Genomic DNA, 22039 nt, shown 5'->3' on the forward strand with positions numbered 1-22039 from the left:
TGTGTATTTGCCTTGTTTTTTGTGGGAGAGGAGCTCAGCATGTGTGCATCAGGTTGTTTTTCTGGATCCCGTTTCAGAGAGGCAATGTGAATGTTGACTGCTACAGCCCTGGAGGAGGAATGTTGTCCTCTCTTTGGTCTGTGGCACATTGTGACCGTTGCCCATGTGAGCCATGCCAAGGAAAATACCTTGCAAACTGCTGACTTTGATAACAGAGGGAAATCTGATTCTGTCTGTCTGCATGCACTCACTCACTCTATCAAGGCGAGCATTAACCAAGCGGTTTCAAGTCCCACATGGATGTGTTTACTTATGACTTGTGCTTTGATAGTATTCACAGACAACAGCGCACACAGTGTTGTCTTGCTGGGGAGCTCTGCATGTATGCATGTCTTTTGTGCATTCAGCGCACTACAAGCAGCAAGGGGAATGAGAGGTGGAGAGAGGTGGAGTGGTGATGGTGTATGTGTGTGTGTGTGTGTGTGTGTGTTTGGTGGGAGGAGGGTTTTGAACACTTTCCTAATTGACCTCAGTTTGATATTTCTTAGGGTGGAGGATACAGACCACATGTCCTAACATACCCACCACATAAATAGAAGATTGTGTTGTAGAAACAGGACTATTTTATTCATATGTAGTCATATTACGTATAACCAGATAGTATATCCTTATTAACTACTCATTGTTTGTGCAAATGCCGCCTCACTGTAAATCAATGTTGCTTTATAAAATGTTTTACGGATCAAGTTTAATAGAATCTGTTGTCTTTTGTTTGAACTGCATGTGGTTCAACAGAGTACCCCTGTTACCAGTTAGGTAATTTCTCATCTGCACATGGTTATTGTATTTTTTTAAGGTTTAAAGGCAAAGCAAAACCACGACAACACCTGTGGAAAAAAATCAAGGTCATGCTGTCCCTATCTATGCTTGTACTGTACAGGATGAGAAGAGAAAGCAAAACCCTTGAAAGTGAGATGTGTTATATGTGCGAATGCCTTTGCAGATGGTAATGTTGACTCTGGAAGCCTCATGGAGCCCCGAGCTGCTGCAGGCCAGGAAACATCACTAGCACTAGGGCCATGTGGGACCTCTCCTTAAAAAAAAAAAAAGTTTGAGATTTTTTTCACAGCCCATTGTAAGCAATCAGGCAAATAGAAGCTTGCAGTCTTGCAGTGCACAGGCACTTCTTTCCAGAAGGCAGAGAGCAATGCTCAGTCTAGTGACAGGCGAGCCAGCAGACCGACAAGAAGTCAGGACATATTCTCATAGCACTAACAGACGGTAACACCACCAGTGGGTCTTCTGAAGCCCACTTTCACTCTCCTGGGTGTGATTGCTCCTGAATGCACATTCAACCTCCTCCTGGATGTGAAGAAGTGCAGATGCACTCAACCACAGGCTCACTTTTCAACCCTGCGTCTGTCTCAACCCTCCCACCAAAGCTGTACCCACGGGAAGAGGATACACATGTTTTATTGACGGAGCTACAGGTGGTTTGAGTTTGAGCTTGTTGGTGGACTGGAGGGTTTTTTTCCTCTGTGGTGAGCTGTGGCGTCTTTGGAGCCAGTATGTTGCCTATTGTTGTGGCATGTTTGGTATTAGTCCTGCTGGGCTCAGGGCAGGCTCAGGTTGCCACACAGACTCAGGAGCAGAGTCAGAGTCGGGGCCAGGGCCAGGGCCGGGGCCGGGGCCGGGGCCAGGGCCAGGGCCAGGGCCAGGGCCAGGGCCAGGGCCAGGGCCAGGGCCAGGACGGCTCTGCCGCTCCTTGGAGGCAGGTGATTCAGTGGGAGAACAATGGCCGGCTGTTTAGCCTGTTGAACAGTGGAGCCGAATACGTCCCTGCCGGCGCAGGGTCCCAGGACAGAGGTCCCAGGGTGGTTTTATCAGACACTCGTCCACGCTCTTCACATAGACCTCAGGGAGGCAATGTCCGCCGACAGGCTCCGCCGAGAGGATCCTCCGAGACTGTCCGTGGGCAGGCAAGGCATCCTTTTGGCTTTGGGCAAGTGCCTGATAACTGGAGACAAACTTCTGGAAGCACAGGGGGTAGCCAGTTCCAAGGATCCTCTAGCACTCGCTTCAGGCCATCCACAGGCTCTTCATCATCATCATCATCGTCGTCATCCTTTTCTTCATCTTCTTATAATATACCATCCTACCCACAGAACCCATTTCCTCAACAGCCTCCCTTCCAACCAGGACCTTATGACTCTAGCTTTATAGAAGGGCCAGCCAGGAGCTACGAGCCGCCTTTTCAGCCTGTTCCTGGTGGAGGATACGGCGGAGGAGGATTTGGCGGAGGAGTATATGGTGGTGGAGTATATGGTGGTGGTGGTGGAGGCTATGGTGGTGGACAAGGGTATGCTGGAGGAGCGTATGGAGGTGTGGCCCCAGTGGCCCCAGTGCTCCCAGGTTCTCCCTCTGATTTTACTGACGAGAGCTACCGTTACTACCAGTCTTATGGCTACGCGCCCAATCCTGCGGTGCCTGCACGTGCTGCCCCTGCCCAACCAGCGCGTACAGATGGTCTGGACCACAGATACACCCATAGTATCTTCAACGGGGGGTCTGGTCCTGCTGTCCCTGCTGTCCCTGTCCCCGATGCCAACCAGGCAGCTCCCGTGATAGTGGACAGGACAGGAGCAGCTGGTCAACCCCAAGTCGGGAGCCCTCAGTATGAGCAGTTTCCTCCATACGGAAGACCCCAGCCCCCTTTCCAGCAGCCCGTTCCTCCAGGCAGAAATTCTCCAAACTCTGGCCTCGAGAACCCCAGCGTTAATGTCGGGAGTGTATACCGACCAGAACAGAGAGGTACGGAGAGGTTTTTGTTTTGGGATTTTTGTGAACTAACACAAAGTATCCTTTATTTCAAATCTTGATGATATTAGGAGAGGCACATTGGAGCAATGGGTTTGCTTTTCTAGAAAATTCAAAGGCACTTAAAATATTTCACATTTGCAGTGGAAATGGGGAACGTTCACTTGTAGGCATTCACCCAAAGGTATGTCTGTCTTTGATTTCTGTTATTGCTGGACATGTGAATTTGAAATGTATAAAACCCAGAGGAGTAGAGAACTCACCGCCCCCAAAAAGTACAATCAATATTCGTCTTTCATGTTTGTAAGATATCTGGAGTAATCAGAATGAAACAGCTAATTGCATTTTTTTTTTCAGTTCATAAACAAAGCAAAGTGGACGCAAGGTTCATCTTTTCCCACTTGGATGGTTATTGAAACCAGGTGTTGAGCAATCCCTGCCAATGTACAGAGAGCACACACAAGAAACCACTGTGTTTTCGTGAGGGGGAATTCTGTACTACACAAAAGTAGGCTGGTTCCCGGCGGTGTGCAGAGTTGGGTAATGGTGGTGGTGACCTCATAGGGGGCCTGGTGACAGGGGGGTGCTGGTAGGCCGTGGCTGCCTCCTGGGCTTGCGGACAGGAGAGAGGAAACAAGGGAGGGGGATACAGTACTTCACCACTCCCTGAGGGGGAGGGAGAACATGGAAAGTCCCTGTAACACATGGGGTCCATTTCTTCAGCTACAGGAAATCAAAGAAATATTTAGTCAGAGTTCTTTGGGGAAGAATGAGTATCGAAACGTACAATACCCTGGCTTAAAAAATATGTTTTCATAACCTATCACTGTACTCTTGAGCTTACTGGTAATGCCGAGGAAAACACGGTTTAGCTAAATGCAAACAACATGTGAAGCTTTTCTATGTTCTGACCGCCAGAGGCTGTGTCTGGTCTGAGCTGAGAGGAGATAAGGACCTCCGACGAGATTCTCAGACTCTTAACAATGCAGATTTACCTTTTTGTTTTACTCAATGATCTGCCTAACTGTGCGGCAGCCTCTCCAGTGTGCTGTGCAGTGCCTCGCAACCATCATTCATTAGCCACTCCAGTGCTGGGAGCCATTTCTACTGCACAAAAAGCCAACATGTGTGCAGATGCCTTAGTAGTACTCCCAGTAATCATTGTGATAAAGATTTAGCCATTGGGAGCTGTCAGTTTTATTGCACTGCTTCATGGCACGGCGTTAAGCTGTTACAGTGCCATAATAACTATTGTGATCTACAAGTTTAAAATTTACTTAAAACTTAAGTCAGCAGACAAGCATATTTATTAGGCATATTAATACCGTTCTTAAAGGCAATGTTATGTTGTATCCGAGGCAGTAAAGTATGTACACTGAAAATGAACATATATTTCAATGATCAGGCCGCTCATTAAATAATATAAATAATACATTTTTCAAATTAAAATCCATCGCATCATATGTGGCCATATGTGGTCAGTTGTTTAGGGTAGGTTTAGCGTTGATGGACAAGACGAGAGATGAGGACTGATGAGCGTTACCGTTAGCAACCAAAGTGTACAGATATTGGCAATGATTAACTGTAAGGCCATGTAAGTGTGTAGAATTATTTTCCAGTCATTGCTTATGACTGTCAAATGGTTTGACAGACAAGTTATTCCCAGAATCACATACAGTGAATAGGGATTGACCCGCAGCCAAAGCTTGGGAGAGTGTGTTAGAAAGAGAACAAGAACATTAGGCAGCACACTTTATGTACTGTGTGTTCAAAGTGTGTGCCGTGTGAGTGTTTTTTTCTCAATCCACATTGGCTTGAACATCACCCAGCACTTTTGTTGTTAAAGAACTGAACTTGTGTTTGTAATGGGGCAATGACTTCAAGCCATCTCTATTTCACATGTGGCGCACAACACCAGCTCTAATACTAAGGTTGAAGAAATAGACAGTGTTCCTTCTTTCTCCAACTGAGAAATTCCTGTATTGTGTTATCAGGCAAACTGACATCAGAACAGATTCTGATCAACAATGAGTCAGTCATATTCAGTGTTATGGGGCACTCTAGCCAAGTTGTTGACTTGGGTTACGCAGCCTTTGATGAAGGTATGTTTTGAAAGCTGCAATATTGCAGTGGTTTTGTAATTAAGTGTGATGGTAAAATTAGCATATTGTCCCCACTATACCCATTGTCATTTCATCTCACTCGGCCTTGTTCTCGTATTCCCTGACAAAGCCACAAGCAGACATAGATGAGAATATTTAGACTGTAAGATGAATTCATTAAGGTAGCTGCGAGGCAGTTAGTTCATTCATTATCTTAAACATGATATCTTCAAATTAAGAAAAAATGGCCTTACTTAAGGTGTCAGTAGGCAGAATGTTTTTGGCATCATTGGGCAAAAATGCCATAATAACCTTTCAGCTTATTGTAATTCAAGTGTTCTGAGCGAAAACTAGACTTCTGCATCTCCTCATGGCTCTATTTTCAGACTTTAAAATATCTAGCCTGTGACGGGAGATTTTGGCCAATAAGGTCATTTCAGAGAGAGTGAGAGCGTTCCTATCGGCTGTTCATTCAACGGAGGCAGCTGTCAATCACTCGTGAACTCTGATCAAACGGTCATACGAGGGAGCGCTGATCAAATATGAATCAATATTCTGTTACTGTAATGCCTATTTCTCGCGTAAAATGTTTTCAGAAACATCTTGTAGTGTACTGTTTAGCTGTAAAATGAGAAAGTTGTGCTCCAGCTGGTGGGCGGTGCTTGGTATTTACTCAGCTGTTCTCAACATGGCTGCAGGGTCACAAATATTCTCGTTTACAGCTAAACAGTACATTACAAGAAGTTTCTGAAAACATTTTATGTGAGAAAGGCATTACAGTAACAGAATATTAATTCTTATTTGATCAGCGCTGCCTAGCTCAATCATTTGATCGGAGTTTGCGAGTGGTTGACAGCTGCTCAGAGACGGCTCTGATTGGTTGTTTTCCTCCGGTCTGTGAAATCTTGCGGATGCCATTAGGAGCACCGGAGGACACAGAGGCACATGATTATTATCAGATTACCTGTTTCATACACTACTGTCATGATATAGTGACCGTTTAATAAAAATAACTTTTTTAAAATCATATTTGCTCCATTTCTACCCACTGCAGCTTTAAGTATCATGGAAAAGATCGGTTAAAAAAGTTAGCATATTGTCCCCACTACACCCATTGTAATTTCATCTCACTCTTACTTGCTCTAGTATTCCCTGAAAACGCCAAAAGCAATCATAGGTGAGAATCATTAGACTGTAAGATTAATTATTTAAGGCAGCTGCAAGGCACTCACTCATTACATATCTTCAAATTAAGAAAAAAAGATTTTTAGCATCTCACTCTTGCTTAACTTAATCTGTTATATATTAACTGACCACCAAAAGTAAAATGGCTGATAATCATGAAAATAGATGAGATGTAATAACAAGAGAACGTCGAGAGTATAATAAACTACCTGGCAAAAGAAGCTGTGATATACTTTATCCTTAATCATCAAACGCTGTTGTGATTTTTCATTTTAAAATGACCTCAATGAATTTCAAGTATTCCACTCCATCAGTCCTTCTGCTAACAGTCTCTAGCTTAAAGCAGCAGTATCTGGAGAGGGAGCCCTTGTGTCTTTTATTATGCTGTATTAGATGTTATAAAAAGCATGGCTGGGTTCAGTTTCTTTTCTCCGTGCCCCACTTAGAGTGTAATGTGTGGCTTTGTCACATGCTGTCGAGAGCTGATCAGCTTTGGCTCCTCAATACACTTCATCCTTCTGAAAGACACCCAATTTCACATTTCAAAAGATTAGGCAGCAGAGAACAAAGCCTTCCCAGGGTGAGGAGGGGGGGGAAATGGGGTTGAGAGTGCCTCTGCGTTTCACACTGGTCTTACAGTGTTTACATCATGGTGTGCCCCATGAGGCTTCCCTCTGTCCTTTACCTCGTAGAGACCTGTCATATAAGATGTTGACACAATGCCCGCAAAGGCAAAGCCCTTATTTAAACTTGCAGCCGGGGAGGGAAGACTCACCGGGATGTTAAACTGGGCAAATAGAAAGTAGAAAACTTCCTACGTGCTTTCCATAAACACACCGTAACTAAAGCCCTTCATGTTAATCCAAAATCAAAAGGCATTATTTCATTATCTATTTTCCTTTTTTGTGGTTTAAGCTTGCTGCAACAGAAATTAAAGGTTAATTTTTGTGATTTTATTAACGTTCCCAGGCTTAGAGGTCAGACGGTTTGACTTTCAGTTGCTCGAAACAAGCTGCACGTTAAAGTGTGTCTGGCCTTTGTGAGCGAAACAGAGAGGGGTGATAAGCTATGGCAGAGACCCGCGCTGGCGTGGCCTTTTGGTGGGAACGGGACAGACAGACATTCACTCTGACAAGCAAGGCCTGCTTTTTTTCGACTCGTTTCTCAGGTTTTCTGACAGCCTTGGTCAGTGGCCCACTTTAAAAACAGCAGTGGTGTGAGATCACTGTTGTTTTTGCCCCGGCACGCACGTTCCCCCTCTCTGTGTGTCTCTGTCTGGCTCTCTTTGCTGTATCTCTGTGCACCTACGCCTTCCCCTCATCTCTTCATCTCTGTCACTTGTTTGCAGAATCCAAAGTATGAAAAACACGGGCTGCATTGCAACAAGCTCTCCTGTGATACTGCGGCTCAGATATTTCCAAGTTAAGCCTTATCCCCAACAGATATGACTAGTCATCCTATGTTTACTATTTTAAAGGTTAAACCGAAGGGACACGTTCATATTAAGATCAGTGCACATGGAAGATTTAGCCAAACGGAAAGAGATTATTGGTATAAAAAAGGGTTTCCTTTTGCAACTCTTGCGCTCTCTCACCCCAAGCTCACCCCTGTCTGGCTGGCCTAAGTGTCTCATTAGAAAACCATGATAATAATCAGGAATGCAAAGTAATTAGTGGCCAATAGCTCTCTCTCTCTAAAGTGACCCAGTCTTGAACTGTGGGCCCATCATATTCTCCGATCAGCACCACCATAAATACCAGGTAATAGAAAGCTGATGACAAATATGCAAAAGAGTTCCTCTGTTTCGCTGGTAGCGACGGGAAAGGCTGGAATTTGAAGAGATCAAAAGGTGACCTGTCACAGATTACTAAATGAAATCACTGTGAAATAACAGTGATAAATGTAGTTTGTCAGCTTTAACTACACTTAATATCAATGTTTGTTTGAGTCTAAAACGTCTCTTCCTTTGACTAATCCAATAATTACTCTTTTGCTTTCACTATTTGGAGCAGGTTTGTGTGATTTGTGAGCAAATTACTTTTATTTCTTGAAACAAGGTTGTGTGTTATTTAAACCTGCAGTAGGCAGAATATTTTTGGCATCATTGAGCAAAAATTACATAATAACCTTTCAGCATATTGTAATTCAAGTGTTCTGAGAGATAACTAGACGTCTGCACCTCCTCATGGCTCTGTTTTCAGGCTTTAAAAAATCTAGCCCGTGACGGGAGACTTTGGCCAATCACAGGTAATTTCAAAAAGAGAGCGTTCCTATTGGCTGTTCATTCAACGGAGGCAGCTGTCAATCACTCACAAACGCCAATCAAACGGTCAAACTAGGCAGCGCAGATCAAATATGAATCAATATTCTGTTACTGTAATGTCTATTTCTCACCTCAAATGTTTTCAGAAACATCTTATAGTGTCTGTTTAGTTGTAAAATGAGAGTTTGCTCCGGCTGGTGGGCGGTGCTTAGTATTTCCTCAACTGATCTCAACATGGCTGCCGGGTCACAAACTTTCTCATTTTACAACTAAACAGTACACTACAAGATGTTTCTGAAAACATTTGAAGTGAGAAATAGGCCTTACAGTAACAGAATATTGATTCATATTTGATCAGCGCTGCCTAGTTTGACCTTTTAATTGGCGTTTGTGAGTGATTGACAGCTGCTCAGAGACGGCAGGCTCCAGCTCGGCTCTGATTGGTTGTTTTCCTCCGATTTGTGAAATCTTGCAGATGCCATTAGGAGCACCGGAGGACACAGAGGCGCATGATTTTTTTCAGATTACCTGTCTCATGCACTACTGTCAGGATATAGTGACCGTTTTAAAAAAATAACTTTTTTTAATCACATATGCTCCAATTCTACCCACTGCAGCTTCGAAGCAGCTGAATGACAATATAGGGTAAGCAGTCTGTCTCTGTATCTTTTCAGGTTTGCCAGACCTGGTTCCTGATCCCAACTATGTCCAGGCTTCCACATATATCCAGAGAGCCCACATGTATTCTCTCCGCTGTGCCGCTGAGGAAAAATGTCTATCAAGGTAAACACGATCCTGGATGTCCTTTGCTGGCTTGTGTTTATTTATGTATTATGTATTTATTTATGGATTTCTTAACTTTTTCAGTGGGTTCAATCTAATGTCACAGTATCAGAAATGTCCTTGTCCCTATGGGTTCTGGTTTCATGTTTGTGACAAATGTTCTCATTTTAATGGTTTCTGCAACATCTTAAGGGCACCTTGGTGGCTATGTGGTTAGCACACTTCAAAGACATTCAGTAAATGTATATTAGAAACAATGAATTATTTACTGCCTCGATGTAGCCCTCCGATGTCCTGACAGGGTTTTTCCCTGCTCCAGATCATGCATTAACACCAAAGTGCTAATTTTTATGAAAGATTAACATTCTCTATAAGCCACTTCACCTTTGGGTAACATTAACCAGCGAGTGAACCGTCCACATTTCTAACATAGCCTTCAGGATTATACCGGTTCTGTGCAATAACATCTGAAAGAAGTAATGAAAAAAAGTTGACCAACAGCACAACATAAGTGAACCGGATCCTGGTCACCTTCGGGGATAAAGACTGTTGTTAGTTTAATTTCTCTGTGTTGGTGGATAGCATCCCCTGAGCCCCGGGCCTGGGCCCTTTGACTGCTTCTGCACTAAAGACACTATTGAAATGATGGAAGTGTGCTGTCCCCATGGCTGCTCTATTTGCCCTCTTCCCATCACGAGCACAGCCATCCCTCAAAGCCCTTTCATATCCTGTCTGAGTTTGCAGCAATCACCGCACAGATGGGCTGTTGTAATTTGCCATACACTCCAATGTCAACAACAGCCACAAGATGAATGGCTTAGATCTTCAGTGGTATTGTGAACTCCAGGTTGTTCCTCCTTTTACACACAAAAAAGTGAACCGTGCAACAGAACGTTCCTTCTCCCCGTGTTGAAACTGTACATTTGGAGAGATGGTTGTAATCTGTGGAATGAATTATTTAGTAGATATGCTCCTGCCTCCGAGCCTTTCCGGTCCTGCTCTTTTTTTGTCTTTTCCTTATGAGAAACAGACATGCCGACATTCTTTTCGCAGCCACTTGTGCAGTTTCCCCTCACTGTTTTCTGTCTTGATGTATGTGTCCGTCGTTCAGCTCCGCCTATGGCCCCGAGACCACCGACTATGATGTAAGGGTTCTACTGCGATTCCCACAGAGGGTGAAGAACAAGGGGACCGCCGACTTCATGCCGAACAGGCCACGTCATACCTGGGAGTGGCATAGCTGTCATCAGTAAGTACTTAATACAAAACAGATTTCACCCAATCAGAGAATCATGCTTTACTGGCCACAGTATTAGCTGTTGTGGTAACCAGGGAGCTAGTTGGCAAGCAACTCTATGTCAATCTGATTTGATCCTTACAGAGTATTTATGTAACTAATCTCTGTACACATACAGGCTGGTATATGTTGCTATCTCCACAGCGCTGCGTCAGCGCTAAAGAATGGTCTGGTATAGGGGGAAATCAGGCTCTGGCTTGTTTTAAACCAATCATAGTCGTCTTGGGCGGTACTAAGCTCAGGATGCAGCGATGGTGCCCTTGCAAAATAGTTAGCGGAAGGGGAGGAGAATGCTGCGTGAAATACGCAACTAATGGCAGGTTTATATCCACAGTCTACATCTGCCTTACCCATAACAAGGTTATTGCAATATGAGAAAATAGACCTTTGCTACTTTTTACAACAACTGGCTCTAGAGAGGGCCATTCGTGATTTTGCGTCGGCCACCGTAGCTCTCCAACACGCTTGGAGAAGTTTCAGTTAGTTGCAATCTCAACCTCACCGCTAGATACTGCCAGATCCTACACACTGTTCCTTTAACTATGACCTCAGTAACAGACAGTTAACTGAATTTACCCTTTTCTGACAGTGTCAAATTGAACATGCTAAAATTTATGGCAGAGCTGTTGTATTGAATTGCGATAGTACCTAATAAAGTGGCCACTGAGTGTATTTCAGTTCCCTTGACTAAAGAGGTCAAACCTATGGAGTGCATTAGAGAACCAAACCTGTGTGTGTAAAACAACAGGACACATACTCAAAATTCCACATTACCTAAAAATAATGGTATATAACTATGTAGGTATGATTAATTTAACAATCACATTTCTCCTTGTGTCTTTCTCAGTGGACATAATTTAGTTGATTGGCTCTGGGGGACTGCTGATGACGTGATTTGGAGTGTTTCATCAGTGTTTTATGACATTTTATTCCATAGACTGGCTTTTATCTCAATTTCTGCAAGTCCGCCCACCGCCGCTAGTGCCAGGCTCTGCTTTACTACCCTCATCTTAGAGGAATGTTGACTGGCCGTTAGGAGATTGGCAGTGTTGTTTCTGTCTGACATCAGTCTGCATTTACACAGTGGTTCCCAGGAGGCAGAAAGCCAAGACAATCATTCCACTGGCTGTGTGATCGGAATGACAAATCAATCCATTTTTCCTGTCAAATCTGTGACGCCGGATCACACAGCTGCTAAAGTATGATGGCATGGATATGGGTTACTGGGACAGAGTGTTTGTTAACAAAGAAATCTCTTTAGGGGAAGAAAATCTCTAGCCCAGATTCTCACTATAAACTTTCCTGCCCTACATTTCAGTTGAATAAGCTGTGCGGTTGACAGTTTTGCTTTTCATTACATTCACCCCTATTTTTCCTCACTGGAGTATTGGACGAAGGAAAGGGAACAGCATCCTCTTGAGTATCATGGTGCTGTGAAAATGTTAGAATTATGTATGTTTTTTTTACACAAATGAGGACACATAATTCCATGTAGAGCTTGTTTTGTTATGCCAATCAGTGAGGGAAACAAGTAGAAGTCATTAAAATGCTCTGCTTATTTGGTAGAACTTTTTGATTTATTTGAGTTCTTCAACTTTTGCTTTATTTATCTCAGTCCCTTACGGTACAACTTTATTAAAGTATGTGACCTTTTGTGGTCAGGGATCACAGCTGCTATTTGTGCAGGTGCTTGGTCTTCATATCCTGGTTGCACTTTGTGGAAGGCAAACGTCAGGCCGCTGCTAAATAGTTCTCAAAGAACCCACTGTGTTTTACAACCCCCGAGCCATCATCTGAGAAACCCTGAAAGTCTTGTTTGTTGCAACACAAGTGGAAAATGACTCATGACTTCGATGAAGGATGGGAATGTTTTGTATATTACGATTACAAATTATTCTTGTTAAACCCTCTATGTGTCCTTCCAACACTACATTCTCTGTAGTTGACATAGTCTGGTGAGGGGATCCAGGAATCCGAGGAGGCAGGAGACCCTTCCAGGCACCTCGTAATCCAGCACCTCTCACTCTCAATCTTTTTCTCTGCTTCCCGCACTCGTTCTTTCTATTTCACACACACACATATACTGCTGATAATCATCTCAAGACTGACACTAAAATGAATGCCAGTTTCGGAAACACAAACAAAGACTGTTTCAACCTTCCAGGTCCTCCCGCCCAGGTTTATACATGTGTGAATATATTCACTCACACATTGTACAAAACGCATATGTTCCCCACATAAAATAAGCCTGTAAACACACTCTGTCACGTACATTTGCATTTTAACAGAGACAGCAGAGTAATGTATGCCAATAGTCACAATACAGATAGAGCTCAGCGGCAGATAACAACGGACATGTGTCTACCTGAGAGCAGCTCATAATTGGTTGCCTCTCCTATGGAAACAATGAGTCCTTGAGTGGTCACTTGCTCCATTAGTGGAAAGTACCAACGTTTCCCTCCAAGTCATCCGTTAATCTTTAATGACTGTTCCAGTAAAAGCTGGTGCTGTGTTGAAACATGAGCCATGACGTTTATATAGTCTGAGTTTGACTATAAGTCAACACCACTTAAATGTACTGTACGGGGCAATTTAAGAATCAAAGGATAATGGTAATAAATACTTTCAAGAAATGTTAGAAGGTGTATTTAAATCCTGTAATTTATCATTTTATTTGGGTGTCCGCTCTAGGAACATTGTCGCATTGATGTAGGCCATTTTTGCATTTGGGTTTTGCTTTCTAATCTAATCATCAGTGTGGATGGAGTGAAAACGTTTATACCATGACAGCTAAAGTGTCATCAGAAGTTTCGGAATAGTTATTTGGCTAATCATTGTATGATATAGCAACATATACAGTAAAATAGGTAACTAACTAAACTATAGAAATAGAAATAGATTTTCCTACACGCCTTCACTGCACACTGAATGAAACATGTATTCAGGTCCACACAAACACCTGGACATATTAATGTTGCTGTTGCTTTTCTACACACAAGGTTACAGAGAAATACCACGACAAAGAATATATACTTTTTTATGTATCTATCCATCCATCTATCCATCCATTTTCTTCCGCTTATCCGAGGCCGGGTTGCAGGGGCAGCGGGCTAAGGAGGGAATTCCAGACGTCCCTCTTCCCAGCAACGTTTTCCAGCTTTTCCTGGGGGACCCTCGGGGCCAGACGAGATACAGTACATAATCTCTCCAGCGTGTTCTGGGTGTACCCTGGGGCCTCTTACCAGTTGGACGTGCCCGGAAAAGGAGGATCTTGATCAGATGCCCGAACCACCGCAGCTGGCCCCTTTCAACGCGAAGGAGCAGCGGCTCTACTCCGAGCTCCCTCCGGATGTCTGAGCTCCTCACCCTATCTCTAAGGCTGAGCCCAGCCACCCTATGAAGGAAGCTCATTTCGGCCGCTAGTATCTGTGATCTCATTCTTTTGGTCACTACCCAAAGCTCTTGACCATAGGTTCGGGTTGGAACGTAGATGGACTGGTAAATCGAGAGCTTTGCCTTCCGATTCAGCTCCCTTTTCACCACAACGGTCCAGTATAGCGCCCACATAACTGCAGACGACGCACCGAACCGCCTGTCCATCTCCCGCTCCATTTTTTCCTCACTCGTAAACAAGACCCTGAGATACTTAAACTCCTTCGCTTGGGGCAAATACTCACTCCCCACCCAGAGGGTGCAATCCACCGGTTTCCGGCAGAGAACCATGGCCTCAGACTTGTAGGTACCGACCCTTATCCCGACTGCTTTACACTCGGCTGCAAATAGCCCCAGTGCGTGCTGCAGGTCACGGTTCGATGAAGCCAACAGAAGCACATCATCTGCAAAGAGCAGAGACGCAATTCTGAGGTCCCACAATCGGACACTCTCCTCCCCCCGGCTGCGCCTTGAGATCCTGTCCATGAAAATCACAAACAGGATCGGTGACAAGGGACAAACCTGACGGAGGCCAACACCCACCGGAAACGTGTTTGACTTTGTGCAGAGTATACGGATGCAGCTCTCACTTTAGTTATACAAGGACTTTTTTAATGTATTTTTGTTATATTATTGTATATTATATTGTGTGAAAATGCAGGCTTGTCAGTAAGGGATAATGTACAGCGAGCCGGTCATTGTTGTGAAAGGTTCAGTTGAGATGATCAGTGGCCATGCGCATCCAGGCTCTCCTAAGCTGCTAAAGCTGTGCAAACAAACACAAACCGCAACTAGCACACTAATACACACATACTGTGATACACACACACAGACATGTGCATGAACACATGAAGATAGCCACACAGATAAATGCATACACACCATCGCACACGCTCACACACACACACACACAGACACCTCTGATCTCGCGACTGATACAAGCTAATTAACAGCATTCATACATCATTAGGGTGTTAATGTCGTGCTTCAGCGATACTTTATTGTTGCCATTAATTAGCATTGTCCTTTGATACTTTACGATGTGTTCAGTCAAGGTGCAACATCACTTGTTAGCAGATGAGGTCACAGGTCCATAAATTCACTGTTTGTCTTTAAAGTCACACTTTAACTTGCTAAATTTAAACAAAATGGTAATGTGATTAACAAACTTGATAAACTGACAATAATAGTATCTGCTTAGATCCTGTTTCGAAAGGCACACATGGCATAACAGATTACACTAGAACAAACTCTTTGATTGCCAACTAAGATGTTTGTTTCACTTTTGACTACATTCACAGTCTTTTGCTTGTTTTCCGACAGGCACTACCACAGTATGGATGAGTTCAGCCACTATGATTTACTGGAGGTCAGTACCGGCCGTAAAGTGGCGGAGGGACACAAGGCGAGCTTCTGTCTGGAAGACACCACCTGTGACTTTGGTCACCTGAAGCGCTACGCCTGCACCACTCACACTCAGGTAACACAACAAACCAAAATGTGAAATCATGATTTGGACCTTCATTTGGTGCTCACCCGCAGTAGTTTGAGGGCGTGCCAAACTAGCCGCTAAGCAAAGTGTGTTACTTGGTGACATCACCATATTACGGAAGAAAGGCAGGACTTCAGTGATGTGTTTCAGACAGTTCAGGAGCAGTGTTTCTGTGGGGGAGAGTAACTCCCTTTGGTGTGGACTTTGGGCTTTTTAACTTTGCAGACTGGGGAAAAAGCACAAAAGCATAATAGGTCCTCTTTAACTTTTTGATCACTGATTAAAAATCACAACTGTTTTTGACTCGGATAGATCAGTATTCCTCATGAGTGTCTTTCCTCCCCTCTGTCTCTTCAGGGTCTGAGCCCGGGCTGCTACGATACATACAATGCTGATATTGACTGCCAGTGGATCGATATCACAGACATCCAGCCTGGAAACTACATACTAAAGGTGGGAGTCAAGTGAGAATCTAGTGTGCATGGACACGGCGAGTTTGTGGACCGCAAAATCGATGGAAAACAAATTGATCTGGGTTATAAAAGAGTAATAAAGTTACTGAAGTTTTTAGTTTTTTTTGGCATGTGAGCACTTCATGGCTTAGTGGTTTCCCATCCATCTTGTTGTTTATTTTTCATGCATATTTTATTTGGTTAGTATGGCTGCAAGATATACACAGATAAGATCCATACATGATTGTGTTCCGTCTTATCTATCCCAAATACCTTCATTTTTAAAAGCATTGGGCCCATTAACTGTTTTAGCTTAAAGGACCATTAAATAATATATTTATTGTAATAAATCATATAATGATCATAATATATCATCACAGATGAAGGAAACATGCTAAATTGAAATACTGGCTTCTCTGACGACAATGCTACAGTCAGTATGTTCTCCTTTGAAATTTCCATTTCGTTCCGGAGCGTCTGTTTTTGTTTTGGCCGGTGTGATCCCGTCCACTGCCCAATGGAGTGCTCCAGGAATGACGTATTTTCATAGACCAACCAGGAAGTTAGCATCGTCCTGGGTTCCCTCGACAAAAAGCCAATGGGATTTTATTGCAGAAAATAAACTCTGTGGCAAACAAATATTTATGATACTTACTCATTTTGTTCAGCAAGATAATCTTCACAAATGAACACCACTTTTATGATTTCTGAAGTGTGAATGCTATCGCCAGAGGTAAAAAGTAATGAGTGCGAGTATACACGACGAGGCTTAGGTAGTCTCATTTAGCCACTTGTTAGCAACCGCTTTTTTAAGATACATAAAAGCTTCAGAATTCACGAGTGGGGTATTTATTGATGTATTTTATGTTGTAGGACAAAAAGTTAAAATATCTTCAGCTTGTGTTAACCACAGATCTTATTTCAGGCATCTAAATAAAAACCCCTCCAAAAAACCCATTGACTTCCAGACGAGGGAACCAGAAGTGCTAAAACGCTAACTAATTTCCATGTTTTAAGACTCATTCCTGTAGCACTCTATTCGTTGCCACTTATGAAACATAATGGAATGCAAACACAGCCTTCTGCAGCCATGCAAGCGACCAAACGGACTGGACCAACAGAGATAACATAACATTAGATTCTACCCGACCCGAATAGCCTCGGCACATTTCTTTGTGGTCCGCGTGCAGCTGGGTTATCAAGGCAGCGAGTATTTGAAACACACAGCTGGCGAAGTGATTCCGACTGCTGCTGGCCAGAGGCGAACACGGTCGTGATGCTTACACACGCTAACTGCTATCAGTCACACCAGAGGAGCCGACGGGCCACGGCTCCAATATTTTGAATTTGGCCTGCGGTACCCATTTTAAAACGCCAGCTGTCAGTACTACATGTTGCTCCTTTAATTTAGTGCTTATGGTGAGTTGGGTAACATTTTATTTTACAGGTCTGCAAATTTCATGGTAATTAAGTAACCTTTTTGAAATTTCTTTAGATGTACTTCCAAATTACCCCAATAATTACCTCAAAATGTATCGAAAATTACATTATTATAAACATTATTTAATAATTATATGCTAAAATAGCATATAATCGTTAAAATAGGGCCTTTAGGCTTGAGAAGCAGCTGTGCGCTGCTCTTCATTGGTGGTGGAAAACCAAAACTAATAAAAGACAATTCTGATCAGGCACAAATCTCACCGTTGTGTGACTTATTGTCTACGTCTATTTGCTGATTATTATCTATTTATCAGTATACATGGAAATAAAGAATATCAATTAATTTGTATTATTTTCCTGGAAATGTATTAAATAAATTACCAGCTAAATTACCAGCTATTGGAACCTGTAATATGAAGAGTTACTGTGAGTTGTAATGTCCCTTCTGTTCTTTGCCTCTCAGCTCACGGTTAATCCCAAATTCTTGGTGCTGGAATCAGACTTCACCAACAACGTGGTCAGGTGTAATATACACTACACAGGACGGTTTGTTACAACAACCAACTGCAAGATAGCACAGTAAGTAGAACAGAATGGACACACTTTTATTGCATAGTTGGTAATTGTTTAGTAATAAGTTACTGGGAGAGCATTACATTCATTTGCAGTCTTCTTATAATCCGCTGCTTGTTTGTACAAGTAAAATCTACAGATACTGTGTTTTTGTAGAAACTTAAAGGCAAACCATAAATCATGATTTTGTGTCATGTTCCCACCACCGAGTTACACTGAACCAGCTGACAGGGTGGCAGCTAAATGCAGTTTTATGAAGAGCCTCGTAGTGTTTTGAATTACTTAGTGGACTTAATGGGTTCCTGGCTGAAATATTTGATGATTTAATGAATTATGTTCTCATTCTACAGTTAAGATTAATAGCCTCTGAAACTTTCATATTCTCCCTCTACGGGAGATGTAGGGGTGTTGAACTTTTGAATAGCGCTATTAGGAAGTGTATCATTGCACTCAGAATTACTATCATATCCTCTTGAAAAGACTTTATATAGAGAGTGGCTATACATGAGGAAAGCATCATTAGGTTCAAGTGCTCTAGTCGCTCTCCCTTATATTAGTTTCACTGGCACAGTGAAACATACACTTAAAAATATGTTTGCCAAAGCATTTCCGGAGTTAATGAAAGCTGAATATAATAGTTAGGTAGTGATGCCAATAAAACAATTGCATTAGCAGATGCCATGAGCCCTATTCTCATCATTAAAGTCTGATATTTGAAAAGATTATATATTTGAAAAAAGAAAAATCCACTCACACCATGTTAATGTGTGTAATTATGTCCACACTAATATGGTTACAGTATAACAGACATTTTCTGCCCAGTGTGGTATGAGATGTTAAAGTTTGAAACGAGTCATCTAATAAATAACAAATTAAAAACAAATTATCTAAATCATCATTGCATATAAATTAAATACTTTTTAATTTGAAACCAAATAGCACACATGTTGATAACAGCACGTCTTGATTGTAACAACTTCAAATTAATATAATTAGGATGAAATATATAGCTCTTGAAAATAGTTTTTGATGTATTATGTGTTGATGTGCTGTAGCTGATTAGAGGCGTTGTTAATGGCATCATTTTCAATGTCTGCTGTAAAATAATTACACAAGTATGAAAAACTAATTTGATTAAAGGTCTCAATACAGCAGCCCAGGAATTAAGTTATTTTTTTTACTGGCCAATCAACAACAGCTGATCCTAGAAGCTAATCAGAGTTTTGTTATCAACTCTGTCCTGCTCTTGTGTCAACCAACAGATTTACTACAACCCCCACTAAACACATCAGTTAGACCTCACCATTAAAGCCTTTACTCTTGGAACGTTAAAAGTGAGACATACTGTTTGAAAATACGAACAAGCCTGTAAGTTATCCAGCCAAAGTGGGTTGTGTTCAAATTAAATAACAGTCTGATCTTACATTTTTACTCATAATACTTACCAGAATAATACCAGAACTGTCAATGCTGTTTACTTTATGTGGCGTTACATGTCTTCTACATGGATCACGGAACACTATTACAAAATTCTCGTTATTTTCAACTAACTAACTAGAAGTCCACCAGTGACAGTTGTCACTTCAGCTGGCGAAATTAATGGTTATCAGCTGGAATAAAAGAAGCCTTTTTTCTCTGTTATCACTGTAAACTGCATTATGTGCGTTGCGAGAACGTAAAGATTGACAGGCATAGCAGCAGCAAGTAAAGGGGGCGGTGCGTAGCGAAGAGCCAAACTCCTCAGCAATTTGATTGTTTGGTTAAAGCTGCTACATTCGATATCCAGAGTAACAACTATTTGCTATGTAAAGATATAGAGTAATGTCTACCTGAGCAGAGAATGAAGTCGCTCACCCTCTGTGTGTGTTGTAATCAGAGTTTCTCTGTGCTTTGGTGACATAGCCGGGCCGGCTACGTGTGTTTTTAGTGCATGTTTGTGTATGTGTTTGTTTGAACTGTTAGCTCCATTAGCTGCGAGCCAGCGCATTTTAGGTAAAAAAAAAATTGTAATTCATGGGGCAAAGACTATTAATAACTTTATCTGAGCAGTTATTTAGTTTGAGCCCAGTCAAGTTGTTCATTATGTACAGTATCTCATATTGCATTGAAATGCTCCACTGAGTCTAGAGTGTTACAGCTCCTCTAACAACAGTGTTAATATGTTGTCTGTTTGTTTTGCAGGTCTTGATCAGGCACTGGAAGTCTGCCACACTAGAGTGACCCTGATTGCTATTCCATTGAAATGTGAATGGAATCCATTTGTTGTTGGTTCATTGTTGATGTTGTTTGTCTCTACTCTTTTGTGCTGTCTCGGTATCCTGAGCCCAGGGCAAACAAGGCTTCTAGTGGCACTGAAAAGAATGTGGGGGTTTAAAGTAGACGCACACACACCTTTGCATAATGCATATATTGCACGTTGATATCCCAGTAATGAATCAACAGTTCACATCCCTGCGATCATACGTTATAATATTGTCCTACACATTTCTCATATTGCAGTCTGGTTTGGTTAATGCTGGGACACATCATTGACTTTCAAAAGAGCTGTTTACTGTATCTGCACACAAACATCTTTGCACACCCCCGGCAGAGTGGCTCCGTTTGAATTATAAATATAGCGTGAAACGTTGCCGGTTGCTGAAATGAGCGGTTCCAGACAAGTCAGGGTTCAGCTGCGATCCAACAAATAAAATTAGGGGACAAAGTCTTCCCGGCTGCATTCATCCATGCTGTGTGGGGACAGACAGAGATGCCCAGTGACTCAGAAGAACTATAATGTGTTAGTTTTTCTCTCTTCACTGCCTCAGTGGGTCAGGCTGGGATACTGTGACTCTCTGGGAACATCCTGTTTAATGTTGTGTTAACAGCAAGAGGAAGACAGCAGGTCATATTTGCATTTGTCAACTCCATCAAATTATAAGTCAACATAAAAACAGACTGTCAGTACTGGGCGCTGCACTCCTCTAAATCCTTGCATAATTGTGTCGTGTCCCCATTCGTCCTCTCTTATTTCAGTAAAAACAGGAAGCTCAAATGGCAGAAAAGGGTGTTTTCCAGAAAACAAGACTCACAGTATGTAAGCTGTATATTTACACTGTCTTGGGGTCTCTTCTTCTACTACCAACACTGGTCAGATGGCACATAGGTCATCTACACCTTTTGAAGAATGTGTATACAAATATTCCACTGATGCATGACTTTAATGATGGAGATTGTTTTAACTGATTGTACTTTGTTTATCCAGTTTGACCTGATACTGTAATTTGTGAAATTCAATGAACTTATATATATGTTTTTTCTTGATAATCTGAATTATTCAAAATAGTTGTTGAAAAAAACACTACTGCTACAGACTAAGTATTATAATGCAGAGCGTAAGAAAGCCGTCTCCACCTACCTCTCCAACTGAGTCAGCTGTTGTTTCCTGTTAAGTGTTTGGTTTCCATTGGAAATCCCTGCAGTGGTTCACTGTAGCCTCCTACCACTGTGTTGCAGCACACAGCTAAAACCCACAAATCTGTTGAATATATCAAAAATCATCTGGGATGAAAACAATGATTTAGTAATTAAGGAAAAAGACTTAAAATTAGAATCCTTAAGATTGGTTGGTTTGGCGACACCTGTGGTTACTGATGGTAACAGCAAGTGCGGTTTAATACTAAATCAAATCAGTGGGCATCTCCGGGGTCTGTAAAGTGAAGCCAATGCGGAAGTGCCTTAAAATTGCATTCTTTCTAATAGCCAGCAGGGGGCGACTCCTTTGGTTGCAAAAAGATGTCTGATTGTATATCTTCAATACAGCATGATGTTCATTTAGTAAATTATGGTCACATTTAGAGTAAAATAGATGATTAAGCAGGGTATGCTTTAGGGAGTGGCTACCTTGTGATTGACAGGTCGCTACCTTTGCGTTGTCCGGTCTGGGAGACTACGTCCACAGTACAGCAGAAGAGCAGCTGGTGTACCTGTTTACAGTGGAACCAAACTAAATCAATAAAGAAGTCAGTCAATAATTGGCCTTCCTCCATCATGCTATGAGCAATGTGGGGCGAGTAGTTTTCCACACAACAACAGGGCAAAGTAACAGGAATTGTTTGCTGAGAAGTTTATAGTTGTGCAGCCTGCAGCTTTTCATCAACAGCTCACTGTGATGGGGCCTTCTTGTTCCATTAATCAGTGCAATATTTAAAACCGATCTGCTGC

The 22039-nt window shown here is 42.3% G+C and overlaps 1 protein-coding gene across 3 annotated transcripts; it reads left to right on the forward strand.

Moving 5' to 3' along the window:
* Window positions 1-1156: 1156 nt before the first annotated feature.
* Window positions 1157-21642, forward strand: loxl1 (lysyl oxidase-like 1). Of its 3 annotated transcripts, none has more exons than XM_037754081.1 (8): window positions 1157-1664; window positions 1725-2811; window positions 9042-9150; window positions 10262-10399; window positions 15203-15359; window positions 15729-15824; window positions 17727-17842; window positions 20018-21642. In XM_037754081.1, the coding sequence occupies exons 1-8, from the start codon at window positions 1569-1571 to the stop codon at window positions 20022-20024; spliced, it is 1806 nt and encodes a 601-aa protein (XP_037610009.1). In that variant the 5' UTR covers window positions 1157-1568; the 3' UTR covers window positions 20025-21642. The 3 variants fall into 3 exon arrangements, with proteins under 3 accessions (XP_037610009.1, XP_037610016.1, XP_037609998.1); XM_037754088.1 differs by having other exon boundaries at window positions 1737-2811; XM_037754070.1 differs by lacking the exon at window positions 20018-21642 and having other exon boundaries at window positions 1157-2811; window positions 17727-17846.
* The last annotated feature ends 397 nt before the right edge of the window (window positions 21643-22039 follow it).

Source organism: Sebastes umbrosus, chromosome 2, assembly GCF_015220745.1.
Source record: "Sebastes umbrosus isolate fSebUmb1 chromosome 2, fSebUmb1.pri, whole genome shotgun sequence".
In the NCBI taxonomy this organism is placed as follows: domain Eukaryota; kingdom Metazoa; phylum Chordata; class Actinopteri; order Perciformes; family Sebastidae; genus Sebastes; species Sebastes umbrosus.

Bases quoted from the DNA above. Each gene is read 5' to 3' on its own strand.
- loxl1 (XM_037754070.1), top strand. From the start codon at position 1,569: ATGTTGCCTATTGTTGTGGCATGTTTGGTATTAGTCCTGCTGGGCTCA. The intron at 15,360-15,728 runs GTAACACAACAA...CTGTCTCTTCAG, and splicing joins CCTGCACCACTCACACTCAG to GGTCTGAGCCCGGGCTGCTA. The intron at 15,825-17,726 runs GTGGGAGTCAAG...TTTGCCTCTCAG, and splicing joins CTGGAAACTACATACTAAAG to CTCACGGTTAATCCCAAATT.